Genomic DNA, 20,506 nt, shown 5'->3' on the forward strand with positions numbered 1-20,506 from the left:
AATGTATAGCAGATCAGAATCGCTGTTATACTCATTAGCCAGTGTGGAGAATGAGGTAAAACTACAAATCTCCTCGGCACTAGTATATCTGATCGAGTCATCACTTCTGACCACAATTTATTGTAGAGCCCTGAAGTTCATGGAAGCTTCATGCTCATTGCCTCAGGAGCTCGCATGTCGGGTATTATCATTTCAGAATCGGGGCATGGTCAAACCCCAACCAAATCAAACCAGATCACTGTGTAGAACTATAAACATAAAACAATCACACACTCATTCAGTCGTACAGGCACACAAAACACACATACATACCACCATTCAAACAAAACTGACCGTACTACCACGTTGTTGAATTTATAGAGCGCAGAGAATCATGGGAACTCTCGGAGGAAAGAAAGGTTGGAGTAAAATAATAGCGTGCCCTCGTGTGGCCATCAATGGTAATGTGGGCATGCCTTGTAATGAGTAGGCCTACATTTGCTTGTTTATAATAAACCACACAACATACAGTACCAGTCAAAATTTTGCACACACCTACTCATTCAAGGGTTTTTCTTTATGGAATCATGTAGTAACCAAAAAAGTGTTAAACAAATCAAAATAGATTTTAGATTCTTCAAAGTAGCCACCCTTTGCCTTGATGACAGCTTTGCACTCTTGACATTCTCTCAACCAGCTTCATGAGGTAGTCACCTGGAATGAATTTCAATTAACATCAGTGTCTTCTTAAAAGTTAATTTGTGGAATTTCTTTCCTTCTTAATGCGTTTGAGCCAATCAGTTGTGTTGTGACAAGGTAGGGGTGGTATACAGATGATGACCCTATTTGGTAAAAGACCAAGTCCATATTATGGTTCAAATATGCAAAGAGAAACGACAGTCCATCATTGCCTTAAGACATGAAGTTCAGTCAATCTGGAAAATGTCAAGAACTTTTAAAGTTTCCTCAAGTACAGTAGCATTCATTTAATTTTTTTATGTATTTTGACTATTTTCTACATTGTAGAATAATAGTGATGACATTAAAACTATGAAATAACACTTTTTTGGTTACTTCATGATTCCATGTGTTATTTCATAGCTTTGATGTCATCACTATTCTTCAACAATGTAGAAAACTGTAAAAATAAAGAAAAAACTCAAAGGCTTTGTCCTGTCCAAACTTTTGACTGGTACTGTACATATATATAAATACCTTATAAATTGTTAAAATGCATTTATTTACTGTGATATATTTGAAACACTTTGTTTCCATGTTCACCCTCATCCACATCTTAGAAAATCACACTTATAAAAACATACACTTTGCATCACTGTAACAAGGGACAAAGTACTGGCAAATGTTAAGATGTGGTTCAGATCATTAGTGTCATGTTTCATGTCAAATTAATGGCTATATTATACATTGGTCCTGTGTAGGTACATTAGTCCAAAGTCCTGAACCCCAACAGCACTAGTCACACAATGGTGAAGCCTCACTCTTCACTCAAGTAACTTGCAGTAAATTCAACAAGACAGGCACATGGAATATATTTACACCAGTACCATTTGTCTTGCAAAAACCCCCCACATAAAATCTCGAAACTCCTTAATTAGAATTAACAGAAAGAGATAAATCAACCATCCCATTTTGACCATTGACTGCACACAGGGGGACACTCATGTTGTTGATCTCTGTGTCAGTCAGTGTCTTTTTCATCACCATTCCAAATAAAATAAACATCTCACTTCAGAAAGTGAAGGGTGTGTGGCGTGTTGACAAACAGAAGACCACATTTCAAAAGTGTGTAGCCCCATCCTCTTTTCTCGCCACATTGTTCATTGGTTCCAAGCTCAGTGGCAGTGTCCATGTAGCCTCGTCCCAGATCTGTTTGTGCGGTCTTGCCAAATCCATTGTTGTCATTGTCAAACAAATCTGGGACCAGACTAGACAGTCCAGTCTCCTAGTTGGTCACTTTAGAAAGAGAACGTAGAACGCCATGGTCACACAGGATAGAGCCACTGTCAGGTGAAGTCTGGTCCCAATCACAGATGCTGTTGAGCCAATAACAAAGACAATCAAGGTGATATCAAGTTGTAAAAAACATCACATTTCACACTCATTAGAAAAGCCAGTGGAGGTGTTTGTGCAAAATGCACAAGTGATATGCATTAACTTTTAATGAAATCATGCTTAACTTTCCCTTTTAGAAAGCATATGTCTAGGGGTGCCTGATTTAATGCTGTTGACTAATTATCAATCTCTGGCATGTTATTTTGGGAGGCACCATCTTATTCCCACTAAATACCTTTGTAGAACACCCCCCAGACCCCTCTCTTCTCTGCCAGCAGCCAGCCCTTCACTCGAGGCACTTTCTTCAGGTAGGCACACGTGCAGATAAACAGCAAGCCGAACACCAGTAAACCATCGAATGAATACACTGTTCAGAGAAATATACTAGGCATTATAGCAAATTGATGTATACATTTCACAGATTTTTTTTGTACAGTTTATGAAATTAGCTAAAGTTAACGAATTGTGCATTTCAAGCAAGTTTGACTATCATTTAGGGCTTCATTTGGCTTTTGACATGAATGGCTTGTGCTGTGAGCCACGTCTCCACATTAGCTAACGTTAGCTAGTTGGCTTGCTAACAACACCTGAACTTCCTGGTGGCTAAAGTTAGTTAGCTAACTACGTTAGTAAGCAACTGTACTTCCATTTGTTTTATGATCCAGAAATAAGCGTCGCATACCGTTTGCCATTTTCACAGGTTGTGGTTACTGCCAAAGATTTTAAAATCAGTAACGTATCTGTATGCTTCTTGTCGTTTGTTTAGTAGTTATACATGAGCGACTTCTGTAAACAGGCTGATCAGTAGAGCTCGAAATATGTCGATTTGAGTGCTACTGGAAAGGAAGGACTAATGGATCGACGAGCAAGCAGCATCACAGGAACAGAATGAATGCTGGAAGCAAAGGCAGGCAGCTACTACATTTGTATTTGTTTGACCAGATAAACATTTACATGTATCTGAGTAGTAGGACAATCTGAGGGCTTTTGAGACACACAAGTACACGAAAGCCATTTGCAAAACCATTCTATTCCATATCTGGTACAATAAGGGTGCATCTCTAAGTGGAAGCTTTTCCTTTTCTACTTACATCTGCATTCTGCACTGATTTGAAGAGCTAAACTGGACCTATGTGATGTTTTCAGATATGTGAGGAAAGGAGACAATAAGAGGAAGCCACTTTACACTATTAAAATGCACCCCATGTGCGGGAAAATCCACCTCACTCTATTCACATTTAGGGCTGGTTTTCCTAACAGAGATTGATCCTAGTCCTGGACTAAAAAGTGCTTTCAATGGAGAATCTCAATTTGTGATGTTTTTTTAGTCCAAGATTAGGCTTAATCTGTGTCTGGGAAACCGAATGTCTAATCCTATATATAATCTAAAGTAGCACGCAAACATACTCTATCACTCTTTTACTCCCCCGGCCTGTTGGTTCGTGTAACATTCCAGTATTGGACCTATTGAAAACACCCTACAGTAATAGCAACCATATATTAATTAATTTACTTGAAAGCATAAAGGCCTTAGACCATGTTGTCAGATTTACTAGACAGCATTAAAGGGTTCAGCTGTCAAGGAGTAGATTCCCAAAGATGCTGAGAGGACTGCCATCACTGCCATAAAGGCCTTGGTTTAAAAGCAGCATAGCAACTCCGCTTGTTTATTCTGCATTACATTACATTTGTAATTTGGAGTGGTTAAAAGCAGCATTGGTGTCCACGGCAATTAGCTAATCTGACGTCCCAATCCCTGGGGGTTGTGGTTTGTGGTGAGGTTTAGCTTGCGTCTCAAATGGTGCCCTATTCCTTATGTAGTGCACTACTTTTGACAAGAGCCCTGATCAAAAGGAATGCACTATATAGAGAATAAGGGTGTCATTTGGGACGCAGCCATAATCTTGAATAGCGTAACGGGATCACAGGGGTTGCCTACTACCACTGTGTGTTGACAACTGGTAGGTTAAGTCATTGAACTGTAACCTACAGACAGTCTTCTACTCAGCGACCGCACTACTATGTTGGATTCGGAAGCCAGAAAGAAGCAGACACCTGTCTGTGTCGAGGTGTGTGGCATTTGACAATGGACTATTGAATAAGAGAGAGGGGGATCTTGTAGCTTGATAGAAATGGGTGACTGTGGTGATCGTGCCATGGAAGGGTCATACAGCGCAAAGAAAGTGAGTCTATTTATTATCTTATGAACTCCTGTCTGAACTGGAGGCTCAACTGTCATGTCTGGTTGTCTGTTGGCCATCTGTCACAGGTGGTGGTGACCAGAGAAATATAATTATGTTATATTTCTATGGTTAACAAGTGAATCTGTTAAACACAGAAAAGTATCTGATCTGTGTGGATGATGATTGATAATGTCCTTTAAAGATTGGATTCAATGTTCATTATGCATTAGTCCAATGGATGGACATCATTGCTCTCTGGATTTGAGATGTTTTATGGGGTTATATTCAAGGCAGAGCAACAACTTTACAGTGTCAATATTTAATCAGTAATAGACCATTACAGACCGTGTGTGGAAGGACAATTGGCCTAGCGTCATCCGGGATAGGGGAGGGTTTGGCCAGGGTAGGCCGTCATTGTAAATAAGAGTTTGTTCTTAACTGCCTTGTCTAGTTAAATAAAGGTTAAATTAAACAATACAATAAAAAATAATGTTACCACTAATGGCCACAAGGTGGCCAAGTGGGCTGTCAAAGATGGGTCATCTGAATCTAGCAAGAAGGGACAAACTTCTTATTGAACTGGTTTGACCATAAACTGACGATATAGTGATACAAATTCAATCTAAGAGGTTGTGCCCTCAAGAAATGAATATGTAGTTGTTGTGGTTTAGCACAATGATATGAAATGGAATGATGTGTGTCAGAGTGATGTAGCGGTCTAATCTCCCGACTCCAGAACACATATGCCCCCTCGGCAACGGTGCCTCAATGGTTTGGGAGGAAACAAACCAGTAAACCAGATTGGACTGGTCTGGATGGCGACTGGCACTCACGCAGTCCTTAACTTTGGATCTGTCCCAGTCTCCGTCCCCGGCTTTGTCCTGGGCTAAAAGTGAGTCACCCTGTTCCCTGTCTGTCCCTCTTAATCCTCCATTTCCAGATCAACACCCTGCTGGGACCTGGCTCCAAGAGGGAGGGAGGGGGAGCGAGAGAGAGGGCACCAGGACAGCGTAGTTTATACACCCAGTGCCATAGATAGCAGATAGTTCTTGGCACCATACTGACTTTAATATAGAGTGACATGTCTTATATGGCACATTTCCATACAGGATTTACCCCAGTGTTTTACTCAAAAAGCTCAGACTTTTCTATTTCCATCTACGTGGACTGGCACCCGTGTCTCACTGGGCCATAGCTCCGGCGGACATGCTCTCACTTGGGGCAAAAGCCAGGCCACTGATACTTTTCCAGCTGGCATTTACATAACAATTGCTAACTGTGAACTTTAAGAACTTTAACACCTTACAAAGCAACTGTTTTGATTATGCAGAGGTTGATTCTTCTCTTCACAAGTCCTCACTGTCAACCCTAGCTATGGAAACACAATTTCCGTAGTATAACATAAGGGTGTATACACTATTGTAACACCGACGTTACAGTCGAAAAGCAGCAATAGACAGACATGCAGGCCCAACTTGGCACAGGGCATGCTGGGTAGTTGATGGGCTGCAGGACCAATAGCAGTCACTTCCCACAGCCTCCTTGTCTCCAACATATTATGTGTGCACCGCCATCAGTCCAGCACACAAGACAATCTAGACCTGTAGTAGACCTGCAGTGTTGACATTACTTGTGGCCTGGAACAAGATGGGTTTTGACTTTGTCTGTCTTAGTGAAAGGCCAGTCACAACAACTGCAGTCTGCCATCTGCCCGCTGGTTAATATGATACTATCCATGAGGCCTATTTCCAAACAAGAGTTGATTTCAACTACTGGGTGTGGCTGGCAGAGGCATGTGCTCTGCTGTGTGCGGACTAGAAGGAACAGTCTGTTATGATGAGTTGATTCTCTCTCACCAGCTGTGGTAGCCATTTCTGTACTTCCAATCGTAACACTTTACAATACATTCACCTTCATAAAAACTTATACAAGTTTAATAATAAGGCTATTACATGGTTTTAAAAAGGTGCAAAGGTTGTTCAGTTCTAATAGCTTGGTGTTTTCTTTTCAACGGCCTCCAGGGTATAATGAGAAAGACGAAACATGCATCGTTATGTACCACGATCTCTCATATTTGTTGATTTTTGCCATCAAATAGTTAACATGGCATTGTTATCACGATGACATTAAAATCTCCTGTGGTGATGATGAGCTTGAGAATGGGCCAGGGAAACCTTGGCAACCTTGAGGGTGGAGCCAAACATTTGATAGGACCTGACGATCTGAAAGGGTGATAAGGCGCGTTACATAAATTAGTCGTCAGCCATCGGCTCCCTCTGTGCGACAGCACTTTGAGTAAATACAGACGGACATGCGTTAATAGCCTAGCCAGGGATGGCACTTCCTCTTGTAGCACCTATGTAATTACACAACCTAGCTCTCACAGGGCAAATCAACAAGCAGCTTGATTAACCAAGGGACGACTTGATTACATAGCATATTGTTTGATTAAAAGGTGTTCTGTGATGGATATTGTTTTGCACTATAGGAAAATAATACACACACACATCTACTGTTTCATAGCAGATTCTGGAGATGGTGATCAAATAGCATGTGGAGCAAACGTTGAAAGAGATTCCACTATGTGGCTCATTGACAGTGTTTCAACTGTGAGGTCTTCATCAGTTTTCTGTTTTACACCGTATCCTTGGTACCATGTGGTGTGGATGTGTTGTTCCCTACTGCATCATATTACAGGACCTCATGCAGTGCAATGTTTGTTATACTCTGCTTGAGTTCATTTATGATTTCCTCTCTTTTCTCTCACCTTTCAGGTGCTTCCTCAGCGGCCAGGATTTCGACACCACCGAAAAGGTATATCTATAGTAAAACCTAGTACTGATTCAATTCATGAATTATGTGATCTAGATTTGATGGTACAGGTTGACTTGTGCTAACCTGAGTGCCTGTCCGTTTTTGCTCTCTTGTCAACTCCTTATGGAATTTTCTGACAGCAACAGAGCTGGCAAGAATCAGGCTAGACTTGTGCCAAATCATCCGAAAAATAATGAACCCTTTCTCTCCTGGAGAGAACTATGTGTGCCGCGAGCCCCTGTCCCGGCAGTCTACAGAGTTTAGTGAGGTCCCGGAGGGGACTCAGACACAGTCCCAGCAGCCGCCCAGGGTGAAACTGAACGGCTCCACTGTGGAGACACCCAGCCACCACGACCTGCACCGCGAACTACTGCTCAGCACCAAACGGTTGGTTAATAATATATAATATATGCCATTTAACAGGCACTTTTATTCAAAGCGACAGTCACGCGTGCATACATTTTACGATTGGGTGGTCACGGGAATCAAACCCGCTACCCTGGCATTACAAGCACCATGCTCTACCAACTGAGTTACAAAGGACCAACTTGAAATAAAGACTCCCATATACTTACAATATACACAGAAATAGACTATAGGTTCTATTATACAGTGCATTTGGAAAATATTCAGACCCCTTCCCTTTATTCACATTTTGTTACATTACAGTATTATTCTAAAATAGATTAAATTGTTTCCCCCCCCCTCATCAATCTACACAATACCCCATAACGACAAAGCAAAAACAGGTTTTAGACATTTTTATTTGCATAAGTATTCAGACCCTTCGCTCTGAGACTCGAAATTGAGCTCAGGTGCATCCTGTTTCAATTGATCATCCTTGAGATGTTTCTACAACTTGATTGGAGTCCACTTGTGGTAAATTCAATTGATTGAACATCATTTGGAAAGGCACACACCTGTCTAAATAAGGTCTCACAATTGATAGTGCATGTCAGAGCAAAAACCCAGCCATGAGGTCGAAGGAATTGTCCATAGAGCTCCAAGACAGGATTGTGTTGAGGCAAAAATCTGGGGAACGGATCCAAAAATGTCTGCAGAATTGAAGGTCTCCAAGAACACAGCAGCCTCTATCGTTCTTAAATTGAAGAAGTTTGGAACCACCAAGACTCTTCTTAGAGCTGGCCGCCTGGCCAAACTGAGCAGTCGCGGGAGAAGGGCCTTGGTCAGGGAGGTGACCAAGAATCCGATAGTCACTCCGACAGAGCTCCAGAGTTCCTCTGTGGAGATGGGAGAACCTTCCAGAAGGACAACCATCCCTGCAGCACTCCACCAATCAGGCCTTTATGGTAGAGTGGCCAGATCGAAGCCACTCCTCAGTAAAAGGCACATGACAGTCCGCTTGGAGTTTGCCAAAAGGCACCTAAATTACTCTCAGACCATGAAAAACAGGATTCTCTGGTCTGATGAAACCAAGATTGAGTTATTTGGCCTGAATGCCAAGTGTCCCAATATGGAGGAAACCTGGCACCATCCCTACGGTGAAGCATGGTGGTGGCAGCATCATGGTGGTGGCAGCATCATGCTGTGGGGATGTTTTTCAGTGGCAGGGACGGGGACGGGGAAACTAGGCAGGATTGAGGCAAAGATGAATGGAGAAAAGTACAGAGAGAACCTTGATGAAAACCTACTCCAGAGCGCTCAGGACCTCAGACTGGGGCAAAGGTTCACCTTCCAACAGGACAATGACGCTGAGCACACAGTCAAGACAACACAGGAGTATCTTCGGGACAAGTCTCTGAATGTCCTTGAGTGGCGCAGCCAGAGCCTGGACTTGAACTCGATCGAACATCTTTGGAGAGACCTGAAAATAGCTGTGCAGCGACACTGCTTTGTAATTATGGGGGTATTGTGTGTAGATTGAAAAAAAAAAACATTTAATTAATTTTAGAATAAGGCTTTAACGTAACAAAATGTGGAAAAAGTCAAGGGGTCTGAATACTTTCTGAATGCACTGTATGTCTCAAAAGTTTTAAGAAAGATCACATCTGCCAACGCATAAACCAAATGAATGGTGCAGATACACTCCATGGCCAAATTAGTGGATTCTGTTATTTCAGCCACACCCGTTGCTGACAGTTGTATAAAATCGAGCACACAGCCATGACAAACATTGGCAGTAGAATGGCCTGAACTGGAGAGCTCAGTGACTTTCAACATTGCCACCTTTCCAAAAAGTCAGTTAGTCAAATATCTTCCCTGCTAGAGCTGCCCCAGTCAACTGTAAGTGCTGTTATTGTGAAGTGGAAACGTCTAGGAGCAACAATGACTCAGCTGCGAAGTGGTAGGCCACACAAGCTCACAGAACGGGACAGCCGAGTGATGAAGCGCGTATCGTGTAAAAAATCGTCCTCGATTGCAACACTCACTACCGAGTTCCAAAATGCCTCTAGAAGCAATGTCAGCACAATAACTGTTTGTCGGGAGCTTCATGAAATGGGTTTCCATGGCCGAGCAGCCGCACACAAGCCTAAGATCACCATGCGCAATGCCAAGCATCGGCTGGATGCTTGATGCCGCCATTGGACTCTGGAGCAGTGGAAACGCTTTCTATGGAGTGATGAATCACGCTTCAACATCTGGTAGTCCGACGGAGGAATCTGGGTTTGACAGATGCCAGAAGAATGCTACTTGCCCCAATGCATAGTGCCATCTGTAAAGTTTGGTGGAGGAGGAATAATGGTCTGGGGCTGTTTTTCATGGTTTCGGGCTAGGGCCCTTAGTTCAAGTGAAGGGAAATCTAAACGCTTCAGCATACAATGACATTCTAGACAATTCTGTGCTTCCAACTTTGTGGCAACAGTTTGGGGAAGGCCCTTTCCTGTTTTAGCATGAAAATGCCCCCGTGCACAAAGCAAGTTCCATCCAGAAATTGTTTGTCAAGATCGGTGTGGAAGAACTTGACAGGGCTGCACAGAGCCCTGACGTCAACCCCATCGAACACCTTTGGGATGAATTAGAACGCCGACTGAAAGCCAGGCCTAATTGTCCAACATCAGTGCCCGACCTCACGAATGCTCTTGTGACTAAATGGAAGCAAGTCCCCGCAGCAATGTTCCAACATCTAGTGGAAAGCCTTCCCAGAAGAGTAGAGGCTGTTAGAGCAGCAAAGGGGGGACCAATTCCATTTTAATGCCCCTCATTTTGGAATGAGATGTTCGAAGAGCAGTTGTCCACATACCTTTGGCCATGTAGTGTAATTGTGTGTGTGTGTGTGTGGGGGGGGGGATAAACTGTATTGGTAACTAAATGATGGTGCTTTTATTCCCAGTTGTAGTGTGTGTGTATCCATTTTCATTTATATTTATGGCTCTGTCTGCCTCATGGCATGGAACATACATACTTGTAATGACATTACAGTGACATTACAGTTAACGTGTTATACACTGAGGCCTGAGGACGGTGTATGTCATACCCTTTTCACACAACCATGCCAACTCGATCCGTACTCTTCTGGCTTTGATATTTTGTTTTCACATTGTAGACAGACATGCAGGCACCGCTTGGCACAGCACAGAGCAAGCTGTGCCTGCATGGTCTCGCAACTATGTTGGATGCAAACCAGGCCGGCACAGTACAGCTCTGCTTGGCTCAGTAGTGTGAATATGTCTGAATATGTTGTCTGTTGTGCCCCTTTAGAGGCCTGTTACCGGGAGAGAAGCCTGAGCTGAAGCGAGTCCTGGAACAGAGGAGGCTGGAGCAGCATAGAGAGCAGGAACTGGCTCTACGGCCTCCTTTAGAACTGGAGACTGAACTACGCAAGAGACAGCAGATACTGCTGGAGGTAGTACACAGACACATACAAACACACACAGAAACACACACACTATGTAGTTAACAGTAAGAGGATAAACAAATTGTGTATTTACAAAAATAGGCTATGACCATGTTTGAGAAGGGAAAAAAAGTTATTGGATCCAGTGTGACTCAGTTGGTAGAGCATGGCGCTTGCAACGCCAGGATTGTGGGTTCGATTCTCATGGGGGACCAGTATGAAAAAGTTTTTAAAAAATGGATGCACTCACTACTGTAAGTCGCTCTGGATAAGAGCATCTGCTAAATGAATCAAATGTAAAATGAAGTGTCTGAAATCTACTGTTGTGTTTCAGTATGAGCAGGAGGAGATCAGGCGTCGAGAGGAGCAGGAGAAAGGTGTCCCTGAGTTTGTTCGCGTGAAGGACAACCTGAGGCGCACACAGGTGTCTGGGCAATGAAGGCCACATGATGCTCTGTCCCTTCCCATCACCCCCCGCAGCCTCCCACCACAAAGGCTCTGGCTGCGGCCCGTTTCTACACCCAAGAGTCCAAAGACTGCACTTCTACACCTCCCTCACCAGAATGGTTCTGCCATTACAATGCGACCACCCTCCTGTTTCACCCTCCACCAGCCTCCACTGTGCCCCATAACCTACAGCTATATGATGAGGGTCAACTTCACTGCAGCAAGTTACTAAAATGACTACTACTGGGACTGATATGCATCTCTTGCTGGACTGTTTATACTTTGTGAAAAAAGCAAATAAAGAATAAAATAAGAAAATGTGTGATAAATATAAAGCAATGTAGGAACTGGTCAATAGGTTTCAATGTAGGAACTGGTCAATAGGTTTCAATGTAGGAACTGGTCAATAGGTTTCAATGTAGGAACTGGTCAATAGGTTTCAATGTAGGAACTGGTCAATAGGTTTCAATGTAGGAACTGGTCAATAGGTTTCAATGTAGGAACTGGTCAATAGGTTTCAATGTAGGAACTGGTCAATAGGTTTCAATGTAGAGAATGTGAGTGAAAGTGCATAGGTCTACTGTAAATGATGTGTATGTTCAGGACAAATATTTTGTTCTTTATGAATAGATTCATTATTTTTCTAAGTATTTTTTTATTATTTACTAGAAACACTTTTTGTTTTGAAGTCTGCATTCAAGTCAGTCACTTGGTTTACAGCAGCATAGTGTCAATGTGTTCATTTTTGGGTTTGTTTATTTTTTTTCAAAGTCAATAGTGGTTACTCCACTATTGGACACATGACAGTGACTGGAACTCTGGATTTTGTCGTTAAAGCATCAGTTGTCACTCATAGCTAAACCACCAATGACAGATGGTATGTGTATTAGTCCTATTCGTTTAAATGAATTGTTTGCCTGTTCTTGTTGCTCCTTTTCTTTTTAAGCAATGTGTTTATCAAGAAGACAATAAAGATTTCCAGGATTACAATGATTCCTTTTTCAATAACCCTTGTGTTCTAGAATCTACAGGGACAACTTTGAGAATCGATACTTGGGTAGCTCTCCTGGCCTTAACAGTTCCCTCTCACTGCGGTCTTTCACATGGCAATAGGACTTAACTAGCTGATCTTTTCATTCCATCACGGGATGAGCAAAAAAACTGGCCATCTGGAAGGATGAGGTGTGGGGGAGGGGTAGCTATAACGACATGCCCTCCCGGCGCCGACCAGGCAGTAAAGGGATGTCCGCGGGTCTGGGGTAACATGGGTTGCTTATTTAATTAAAATGTATTCTACAATCCATAATTCTCCTTGGGTGACTAAGTAAATGCTTATATTACTCATTTATAACTGTAGGGCAGGCTATTAGCCAATCTGAGAAAACAACTATAGTCAAAATTCAGCATTGTAAAATGTTGGATGCATGTCACGCATTCAAGTCAGTGGGCTGTAAGTGTAATGCTATTATTCAAGCGACAGGCTCCATCACACTCCTACCAGCCAGCTGTCCACCGGCACTCGCCTCTGCTTCTCCCCCAAACTTTTCTTTCCTCCAGCTATCATTCTCTACTATAATGTCCCCCCTCCGGGTGTCGTGTGCTGTGTCAATGGGGCAGAGCGTGTCTAGAGAAAAAAATGCTCTCGATTGAAAATGTTCCTTGTAGATAGGGGGAATTAACCAACATAAAGTTACATTTCTTTTATTCTTTTTTAATGGTTCAGAAACTATACCACGTAAAATAAAAAGTCTGTCAAATTCACAACTCACAACAGTTGATCCACGTAAAACTATTTTGCATTTGGGAAACTAAACCCACAGTGAGACAACCCTCTCAAGTGAGACAACCCTCTCTCTTTCCAGATAATGGTATGATCTGAGGACAGATGTCCCACCAGAGAACGGAACGCCGCCCCGCATGCCCATCACACATCTGACTTGAGAAAGACTCAGCATGCTGTGAAGTCCTCAGGATTGCTGGACCAACGCGTTTAGAAGGTAAAAACATTCGAATTTTATGAACGTATTGTTGTTATATGGGAAAATGAGAATACAGTTACAGTGACAGGGTATTGCACTCTGGTTGTTACAATGTTACAATGTAGACAGGGATAAACTATGGGCAACTGATACAAAGTATAATTCGATGTTATATTGCAGCTATTTGAGTTCTTTCTGTGTGACTGAGGATGACTTTTTCAACTCTGAAACGTATGCTTTATTTCAGACATCAAATATTTTTTAACTTTAGATGAGTCACTCTCAGACATTCTGTTATTTTACATGGTTATTATTTGTCTGATAAACTGTGAGTCACGACAATTGCTTAACGTTTACTTCCCAGAATTCAAATTGCAATAGTCCATATTACTCAGCAAGAGTGTGTCGACTCTAAAAACACTAGTCATTTCAATGACACAGTCATGAGTAGATCCTGCCACATGTTGAAAGCTATTTAACACAGGAAGATGAGACACAAGTAGCTAATGTAATGGTCTCACATAACAAGCCTTTTGTCTTTGAACAGAAAAAAGTTGAATGGTGTTATTTTCATCCATTGCCACTACACAAGAAAGTTGTCCATTTGAAATTGTTGACAAACATCTCCCACTGACCTGTAACACCTCAGTGTTAATTCTGCTTCAGTATTTGCAAAGTTGAATTGTTTACTTGTGACAAGCACATAGATCATTTGACAATTGACCTGTAGGGTAAAGGAAAAGAACCAGAGATACTATGAAAGGGTGAAGAAGCTAAGTCAGTCAGTCACACATCCTGTTACCATAATTTACAGGGGTTGACCACTATTAAGTCGTCTTGAGGCCCGGAGAGTCAAAGAATGCCATATGGCTTGATCTTGGAGAACAATGGAGGATCTCTTCTTAGGTCTCTGTGTTTATATTGTCTTTGGTCTGCAACAGAGGTGCTGTGTCTGGCTAGGATATGGCCTCCACCGACAGGGACCAGGAAAGTATGTGTTGCTCATTACGGCAACTTTTATTATTGTCTCCATTGGAAAACTAAGCCTCTAATAATGATGACACAGTTCTGAATGGAAGTTGACATAGGAAACATGTTCCTAGTATAGGGCTCCTGAATGGCGCAGCAGTCTAAGGCACTGCATCTCAATGCAAGTGGCGTCACTACAGTCTCTGGTTCGGATCCAGGCTGTATCACATCCTGCCGTGATTGGGAGTCCCATAGGCCAGCGCACAATTGGCCCAGCGTCGTCCGAGTTTGGCCCGGGGTAGGCCGCCATTGTAAATAAGAATTTGTTCTTAACTATATATAGTATTGATGGGCTTTGGATTGGATTGGAGTTTCATTTAGATCAATGATGATCAATAATCAGTCTGCTGAGTCATTCTCTCCATTCCCTCTGTATATATACAGACAGAACAGAATGGATCTATTTTGCTGAATGGATGTTGGCTGTTGACCAGCCTCTGAAATCAGACATACTGTAAAGTCGTTTGGTTTCTTCCATAGTATCAGCATACCCTAGAGAATCTTAATTACAGGCTTCACATAGGCCTGGTTTAGTTTCAGTTGAACACACATGCACACGTACACATACACACACATACACACACAGGCATCCCTCACTGTTTCCTAGGGTAGCTAGCCCCCGTTGGTAATTCCAGCAGCCTAGACCCGACCACAGTGGTAATGCAATGGTGGTGGTGGGCTACATTCCAGGAGAATCCCAGAGGCGCACACACACACACACACACACACACACACACACACACACACACACACACACACACACACACACACACACACACACACACACACACACACACACACACACACACTCTTCCAGAGGCTCATGGGAATGGATGGTGGATAACAGGGAAAGTCTGGGAGACAGACAGTGAATCCTCACCATCATCTTCTCCTCCTATAAACAAACCGTTTCCCGTTAGATGCTTCGTTTTCATGGTCCGGCGAGCAGAGGGGAATGAGGATGGGTGTAACCGTAAGCTACTATCCTGAGAAACCCTCCTTAGATAGCTGTCATCGTTTGCTGTGATCATCATCACAGGACTGGTGTAATTAGCTTGTTATGACAACAGCAATGAAGTCATGTGCTATAGGGTGGAGCATAAGGTAATGGCACATCTTCTACAGGAAATGTTGAGCTAATTGGCTATTCTTGACCCAATGGAGTGATTTGTTGATTTTCAAATTCACCCCTCCTCAGTCCTCACCCTATGTTTTCAACAATCTTACTTGTATACAGTATGAAGACTATGGCAATATTAAATGTCAATATGATGATGTCAATGCCCTGGGAAAAGGCTACCTACGTAAGAATGCTGTTAATTGACTACAGCTCAGGGTTCAGCACCATAGTTCCTTCCAAGCTCATCACTATGCGAAGGGCCCTGGGACTGGACACCTCCCTCTGCAACTGGATCCTGGACTTCCTGACGGGCCGCCCCCAGGGGGTGAGGGTAGGCTACAACACATCCGCCACGCTGGCCCTCAACACGAGGGCCCCTCAGAGGTGTGTGCTTAGTCCCCTCCTGTACTACCTGTTTACCCACGACTGCGTGGCCCGCACAATTCCCAACACAATCATTAAGTTTGCAGACGACACGACAGTGGTAGGCCTGATCACCAACGACGATGAGACAGCCTATAGGGAGGAGGACAGAGACTTGGCAGTGTGGTGCCAGGACAATAATCTCTCCCTCAACGTGAGCAAGACAAAGGAGCTGATAGTGGACTACAGGAAATGGAGGGCCGAGCATGCCACATTCACATCGACAGGGCTGTAATAGAGCGGGTTGAGAGCTTCATGTTCCTCGGCGACCACATCACTAAAGACCTATCATGGTCCAGACATGCCAACACAGTAGTGAAGGGGGCACTACAATGCCTCTTCTCCATCAGGAGACTGAAAAGATTTGGCATTGGCCCTCAAATCCTCAAAAAGTTATACAGCTGCACCATTGAGAGCATATTGACTGCTCGGCATCCGACCGCAAGGCGCTACAGAGGGTAGTGCGTATGGCCCAGTACATCACTGGGGCCGAGCTCCTTGCAATCCAGCACCTCTATGCCAGGCGGTGTCATAGGAAGGCCCTAAAAATTGTCAAAGACCAACCACCCAAGTCATATACGGTTCTCTCTGCTACCGCACGGCAAGCGGTACCAGAGCGCCAGGTCTGGGACCAAAAGGCTCCTGAACAGCTTCTATCCACAAGCCATAAGACTGCTGCACAGTAAATCAAATGGCTACCCAGACTATTTACATTAACCCCTGTTTATTATCTATCCTGATTGCCTCGTCACTTTTACCCCTACCTACATGTAGGGGTATTACCTTAATTACCTATACTACCTCTTGCCCCCGCTCATTGACTTGGTACCGGTACTCCTTGTATATAGCCTCATTATTGTTATTTTATTGTGTTACTATTTCCTATTTTTTATCTTTAGCTCATTTTTATTAAAAACATTCTTACTTTTTAACTCTGCATTGTTGGGAAAGGGCTCTTAAGTAATTATTTTACGGGAAAGTCTACGCCTGTTTTATTCGGTGCATGTGACAAAAAAAAGTTCTGATGTTTTTCCCTCTTTCCCCACCCTATGTTGTCAGTGCTCACATACAAATACTATATGGGAAATGTTGTATGTTTTGGCATAAGTTTACAACTTCTAGAAGGTCCTGAATGATGCTGTATCCCAACCCAACTCTTCCACACACCCACTCAGTAGATATAGGCTCCAGGTAACCACAGACATTGTGAAAGTCTTGGGAGAGTTATGGGGTGTAAGTGGGCAAAATACCACATTACCCTGCCTCTGACTGCGTCTGATTAGCCAGTTCCTGTGTTCCTGTTGCCGTCTCAGTTTTATATTATTCATGTGGCTGCGTCAGGGAGTCTAAATTCCCCTACCTCACTCCACTTCACCCACTCAGACTCAGACCTGTTAATTTCCTCTCTTTGAGAGGAGGTATTCTAGCCTGGAATCGAAAATGATATGCTCGGAATGTGCTCTGTTTCTGCTCATATCAGTTTTCATTCAAAGCTAGAGTTCCTCTTCCTTCCACTGTCTCACTGTAGGCCCCAGCTCTGTTCCTTTCCCCCCTCCTCCTGCTCTGTTGTCTCACTGTTGGGCCAAGCAAACCACCACTCCTCCTCGACTGGAGCTGGATCCAGCCCATCCAGAGGTGTCAGCAGTTATTGAACCCACAGTAGATTATGCAGACTGGTGGATGGATACAGGGGATATAGAGCCTTTGTTTGCCCCTGTGTTTTCAGCCAACAGCGGTAGACTATAGCATGCTGTTCACTCTTTGTGCTGCTCTGGCTTTCTCAAAGCTGCATCAGTCCACATGAGTTACTCTGCTGAATGGACAGAGGATGGGCCGATATAGGCCGACCCAGCCAGTGGGACTCAACACAATAACATCCTGGCAAGGGGTTTCTCATGATCCCTACAGGAACAGGCCTGATACCCATCTCTAAACATCACTGCTCTAGATAGGACCAGTGGATTACTTGGACTTGGTCACCCACAGCGGCTAAGGCTACATGACCTGAATGTGAATAGGGACATGAGCTACATGAGCTCCTTCTGTCCTTTGACATACTGTAGTTGTGTTTTTAGACATAGATACAGAAGATACATGTCAGCATCCCCAATAGCTATTCGGTCTAAAGGAAGTTATTTCCTGTGTTGTAAAAGTCTTCTGGTGTGTACGAAATGGTATCCTATTCCCTAGATAGTGCATGACTTTTGACCAGAGTTATTGTCAAAAGATGTGCACTATATAGGGAGTAGGGTGCCATCCTACACATACTTGTACTACTGACCTGTTACAAGGGATGGTAATGATATCTTATAATCTCGTTAGCTGCCATAAAGAAGTCCTTTGTGATCTGCTGAAACGTGGAGGAGAGGAGAGGTACAGCTACAGCTGATGACAGACACGTGAATGAAAATAAAGTTGTTCACCTAGAAACTAAATATAGATTTTTTTAGTCTTATCCTTAGTTGACTTCCTCAACTCCCCCCAACTCATGTCAGATGACATGAGAATCAAGTCTGTCAATGAGTCAGCCTTCACCTCCTCTCCTGCTATACAGATGTAAGATCTCCATTTGAGCCAGTTTGCTACAGCAGAAAATAATCCTGCAGCAACTGGAAATTATGTGGATTATAAATAATGGACATTTTTTGTAGTTGATCCATTTTTCATTAGGGCAAATCAAGTCTGACATTTTAAAGTGAAAATTACAAACTTTAGAAGCTTTTTTAAACCTTGAATAGACGACAAGTTTTCATTTCCGGATGTGCAGGAAAATGATCAGAAACAAAAGTGATCAAATTAAGATCCTACATCTGTAGAACCCAAACATGATTTTCAACTTGCTGTTCTGTCCCCTATGCTGGGCTTTATAAGTCACTTTTAGAATCTTGGGTTAGCTTCAAGGACAACCTACAGCATATAAAGTGGCAGATTATTGAATAGTCCATAAACACGAGTTGCACACATACACATTTTTTATGTGTTCTACAGTGTGAGAATGTGTCAGTGAAATCAGAGATGTGCCAAATCATGAATCTCCAGTGGCTTTAAGTGAGCTGTCTGATGCTACAGAGACAGGCTAAGCATTCAGACATTCTTCCACTTCAAAAGCCCCTTGAGGGTTGTTTCTCTGGACACCGATTGAATGGAGAGCTGGTGTGTGCGCGTCTGTGTGTGGGTGAGACTTTGTGAGGGGGGAACAGGTGCAGTCCATGAGAGGGGTAATTTCCTTGCCTTGCAGCCACCTGCTTTCTTCTGGGTCTTTTTGCGGGTCCGTCCCTTTAAACACCCTCTGACACACCTCACGGCGACACACAACACACACACACCCTTCCGGAGAATGGTGTTGTGCCCTGTGACCGTCGCCATGGCGCCCGGTTTTGGATTAACCCCTGGACCCCTCGCACATGTGCCGTGTCAAGCGTGGAGGCTGCTGCCTATTGTAATAGGAGAACAGGGGAGAAAAGGATGGAAGCAGGGGAAGAGGGAGATGGGGGTAGCACTAGTGGGGACTAAATCAGTGTTTAAAGAGACATTCAGCATCAGGGGTGGAAACTGATGATTGTGCAATATTTTGTAATAGTTTTTTAGGTTAAGCAATTTTTCACTTTCCTGAGTGATCTAAACGTTGGATATGTTTTTTGTGTGAATAATGATGATTTATACAATCTGATTAAACTATTTAACTCTTTTCCAACAGGTATTGTTTTAACACTGTAAAGAAGACCTTCCAACAGCCATGATGGATAAAGAGGATATGCATAAAGAGGAGATCAGTGACACTGACAGTGGGATCATAATCAACTCTGGTAGGAGCTCAACACATCAACAATGCGGAACTTTAGATCTAGGTGCAGATATAAAACTTTATAGAAAGCACAGAACATATTATTAATGCTGAGACCTAAATATTGAAGCTGTTTTTACAATTGTATGTGCAAATATTGAACTTTAGAGATAAATTCAGGAGCTAGAAGTTTAGTGATAGTATAGTTTCCTAAGGACTTGGAAGCGAGGCGACCATCTGTCAGCGCCATCTTGCATCTAGTAGGGTAGCTACAGATGTAGGATCTTAATTTGAGCCAGTTTGTTACAGCAGGAAAATAATCCTGCAGCACCAGGAAATCCTGCAGCAACATTTTTTGAAGAGGTTGATACATTTTTCACAAGTTAAAATCAGTCTGAAATGTCCAAATGGAAATTACAAACTTTAGAAGCCTTTTTTAACCTCAAATACACTATAAATTGTACATTTCCTGCATTGCATAAAAATTATCCTGCAACTGAGTGATCAAATTAAGATCCTACATCTGTAGAAAAAATATATCATCCATAATGATCATTCATTTTGTGATAAAACCTCCAAATGTGGCACCATGTGATGCCTATAATGGGGGCCTGTGCTCTGTTTTAAAATCTCCATTAACATCATCTATGTGCGATGCAGGTCCCGACAGCCCCACGTCGCCAGTCAAGGACTTGACCACTCACACCCGGGCCATGAGGCTGAAGCATCAGGTTCTGGAGGAGAAACTGGAACTGTGTCTACAGGAAATCAAAAAACTCTGCATCAGAGAGGCTGTGAGTAGTCACACTGCAATTAGGGGTTCTAGTCAACACAGCGTCTTACCCATTAGACCAAGAGGACATCCTCAGAGTTTGAGGT

General features: G+C 43.1%; 2 protein-coding genes and 1 long non-coding RNA gene across 3 annotated transcripts; 2 read left to right on the forward strand and 1 right to left on the reverse strand.

Annotated features, from left to right (window-relative positions):
- Positions 1 to 1,200: 1,200 nt before the first annotated feature.
- LOC120060614 (protein kish-B-like) lies at positions 1,201 to 2,864 on the reverse strand. Its single transcript, XM_039009993.1, has 3 exons — positions 2,735 to 2,864; positions 2,288 to 2,419; positions 1,201 to 2,033 (listed from the first exon to the last, which is right to left on the reverse strand). Exons 1-3 carry the CDS (start codon positions 2,742 to 2,744, stop codon positions 1,951 to 1,953), a joined length of 225 nt encoding a protein of 74 aa, XP_038865921.1. The 5' UTR covers positions 2,745 to 2,864; the 3' UTR covers positions 1,201 to 1,950.
- Positions 2,865 to 4,107: 1,243 nt separating this feature from the next.
- zgc:195245 (uncharacterized protein LOC565483 homolog) lies at positions 4,108 to 12,214 on the forward strand. The gene is made up of 5 exons (XM_039009995.1): positions 4,108 to 4,235; positions 7,010 to 7,049; positions 7,265 to 7,436; positions 10,710 to 10,854; positions 11,180 to 12,214. The coding sequence occupies exons 1-5, from the start codon at positions 4,185 to 4,187 to the stop codon at positions 11,282 to 11,284; spliced, it is 513 nt and encodes a 170-aa protein (XP_038865923.1). The 5' UTR covers positions 4,108 to 4,184; the 3' UTR covers positions 11,285 to 12,214.
- Positions 12,215 to 13,233: 1,019 nt separating this feature from the next.
- LOC120061541 lies at positions 13,234 to 20,387 on the forward strand. The gene is made up of 3 exons (XR_005478351.1): positions 13,234 to 13,289; positions 19,541 to 19,649; positions 20,288 to 20,387. It is a non-coding gene; the product is annotated as an uncharacterized LOC120061541 (long non-coding RNA).
- The last annotated feature ends 119 nt before the right edge of the window (positions 20,388 to 20,506 follow it).

This window comes from Salvelinus namaycush, chromosome 16, assembly GCF_016432855.1.
Source record: "Salvelinus namaycush isolate Seneca chromosome 16, SaNama_1.0, whole genome shotgun sequence".
In the NCBI taxonomy this organism is placed as follows: Eukaryota; Metazoa; Chordata; class Actinopteri; order Salmoniformes; family Salmonidae; genus Salvelinus; species Salvelinus namaycush.

Excerpts from the sequence above, each read along its gene's own strand:
- LOC120060614 (XM_039009993.1), bottom strand. Across the intron at positions 2,034-2,287 it reads CTGGGGGGTGTTCTACAAAG|CATCTGTGATTGGGACCAGA; the intron begins GTATTTAGTGGG and ends TTGGCTCAACAG.
- zgc:195245 (XM_039009995.1), top strand. The coding sequence starts at position 4,185 with ATGGGTGACTGTGGTGATCGTGCCATGGAAGGGTCATACAGCGCAAAG. Across the intron at positions 4,236-7,009 it reads GGTCATACAGCGCAAAGAAA|GTGCTTCCTCAGCGGCCAGG; the intron begins GTGAGTCTATTT and ends CTCACCTTTCAG. Across the intron at positions 10,855-11,179 it reads GACAGCAGATACTGCTGGAG|TATGAGCAGGAGGAGATCAG; the intron begins GTAGTACACAGA and ends GTTGTGTTTCAG.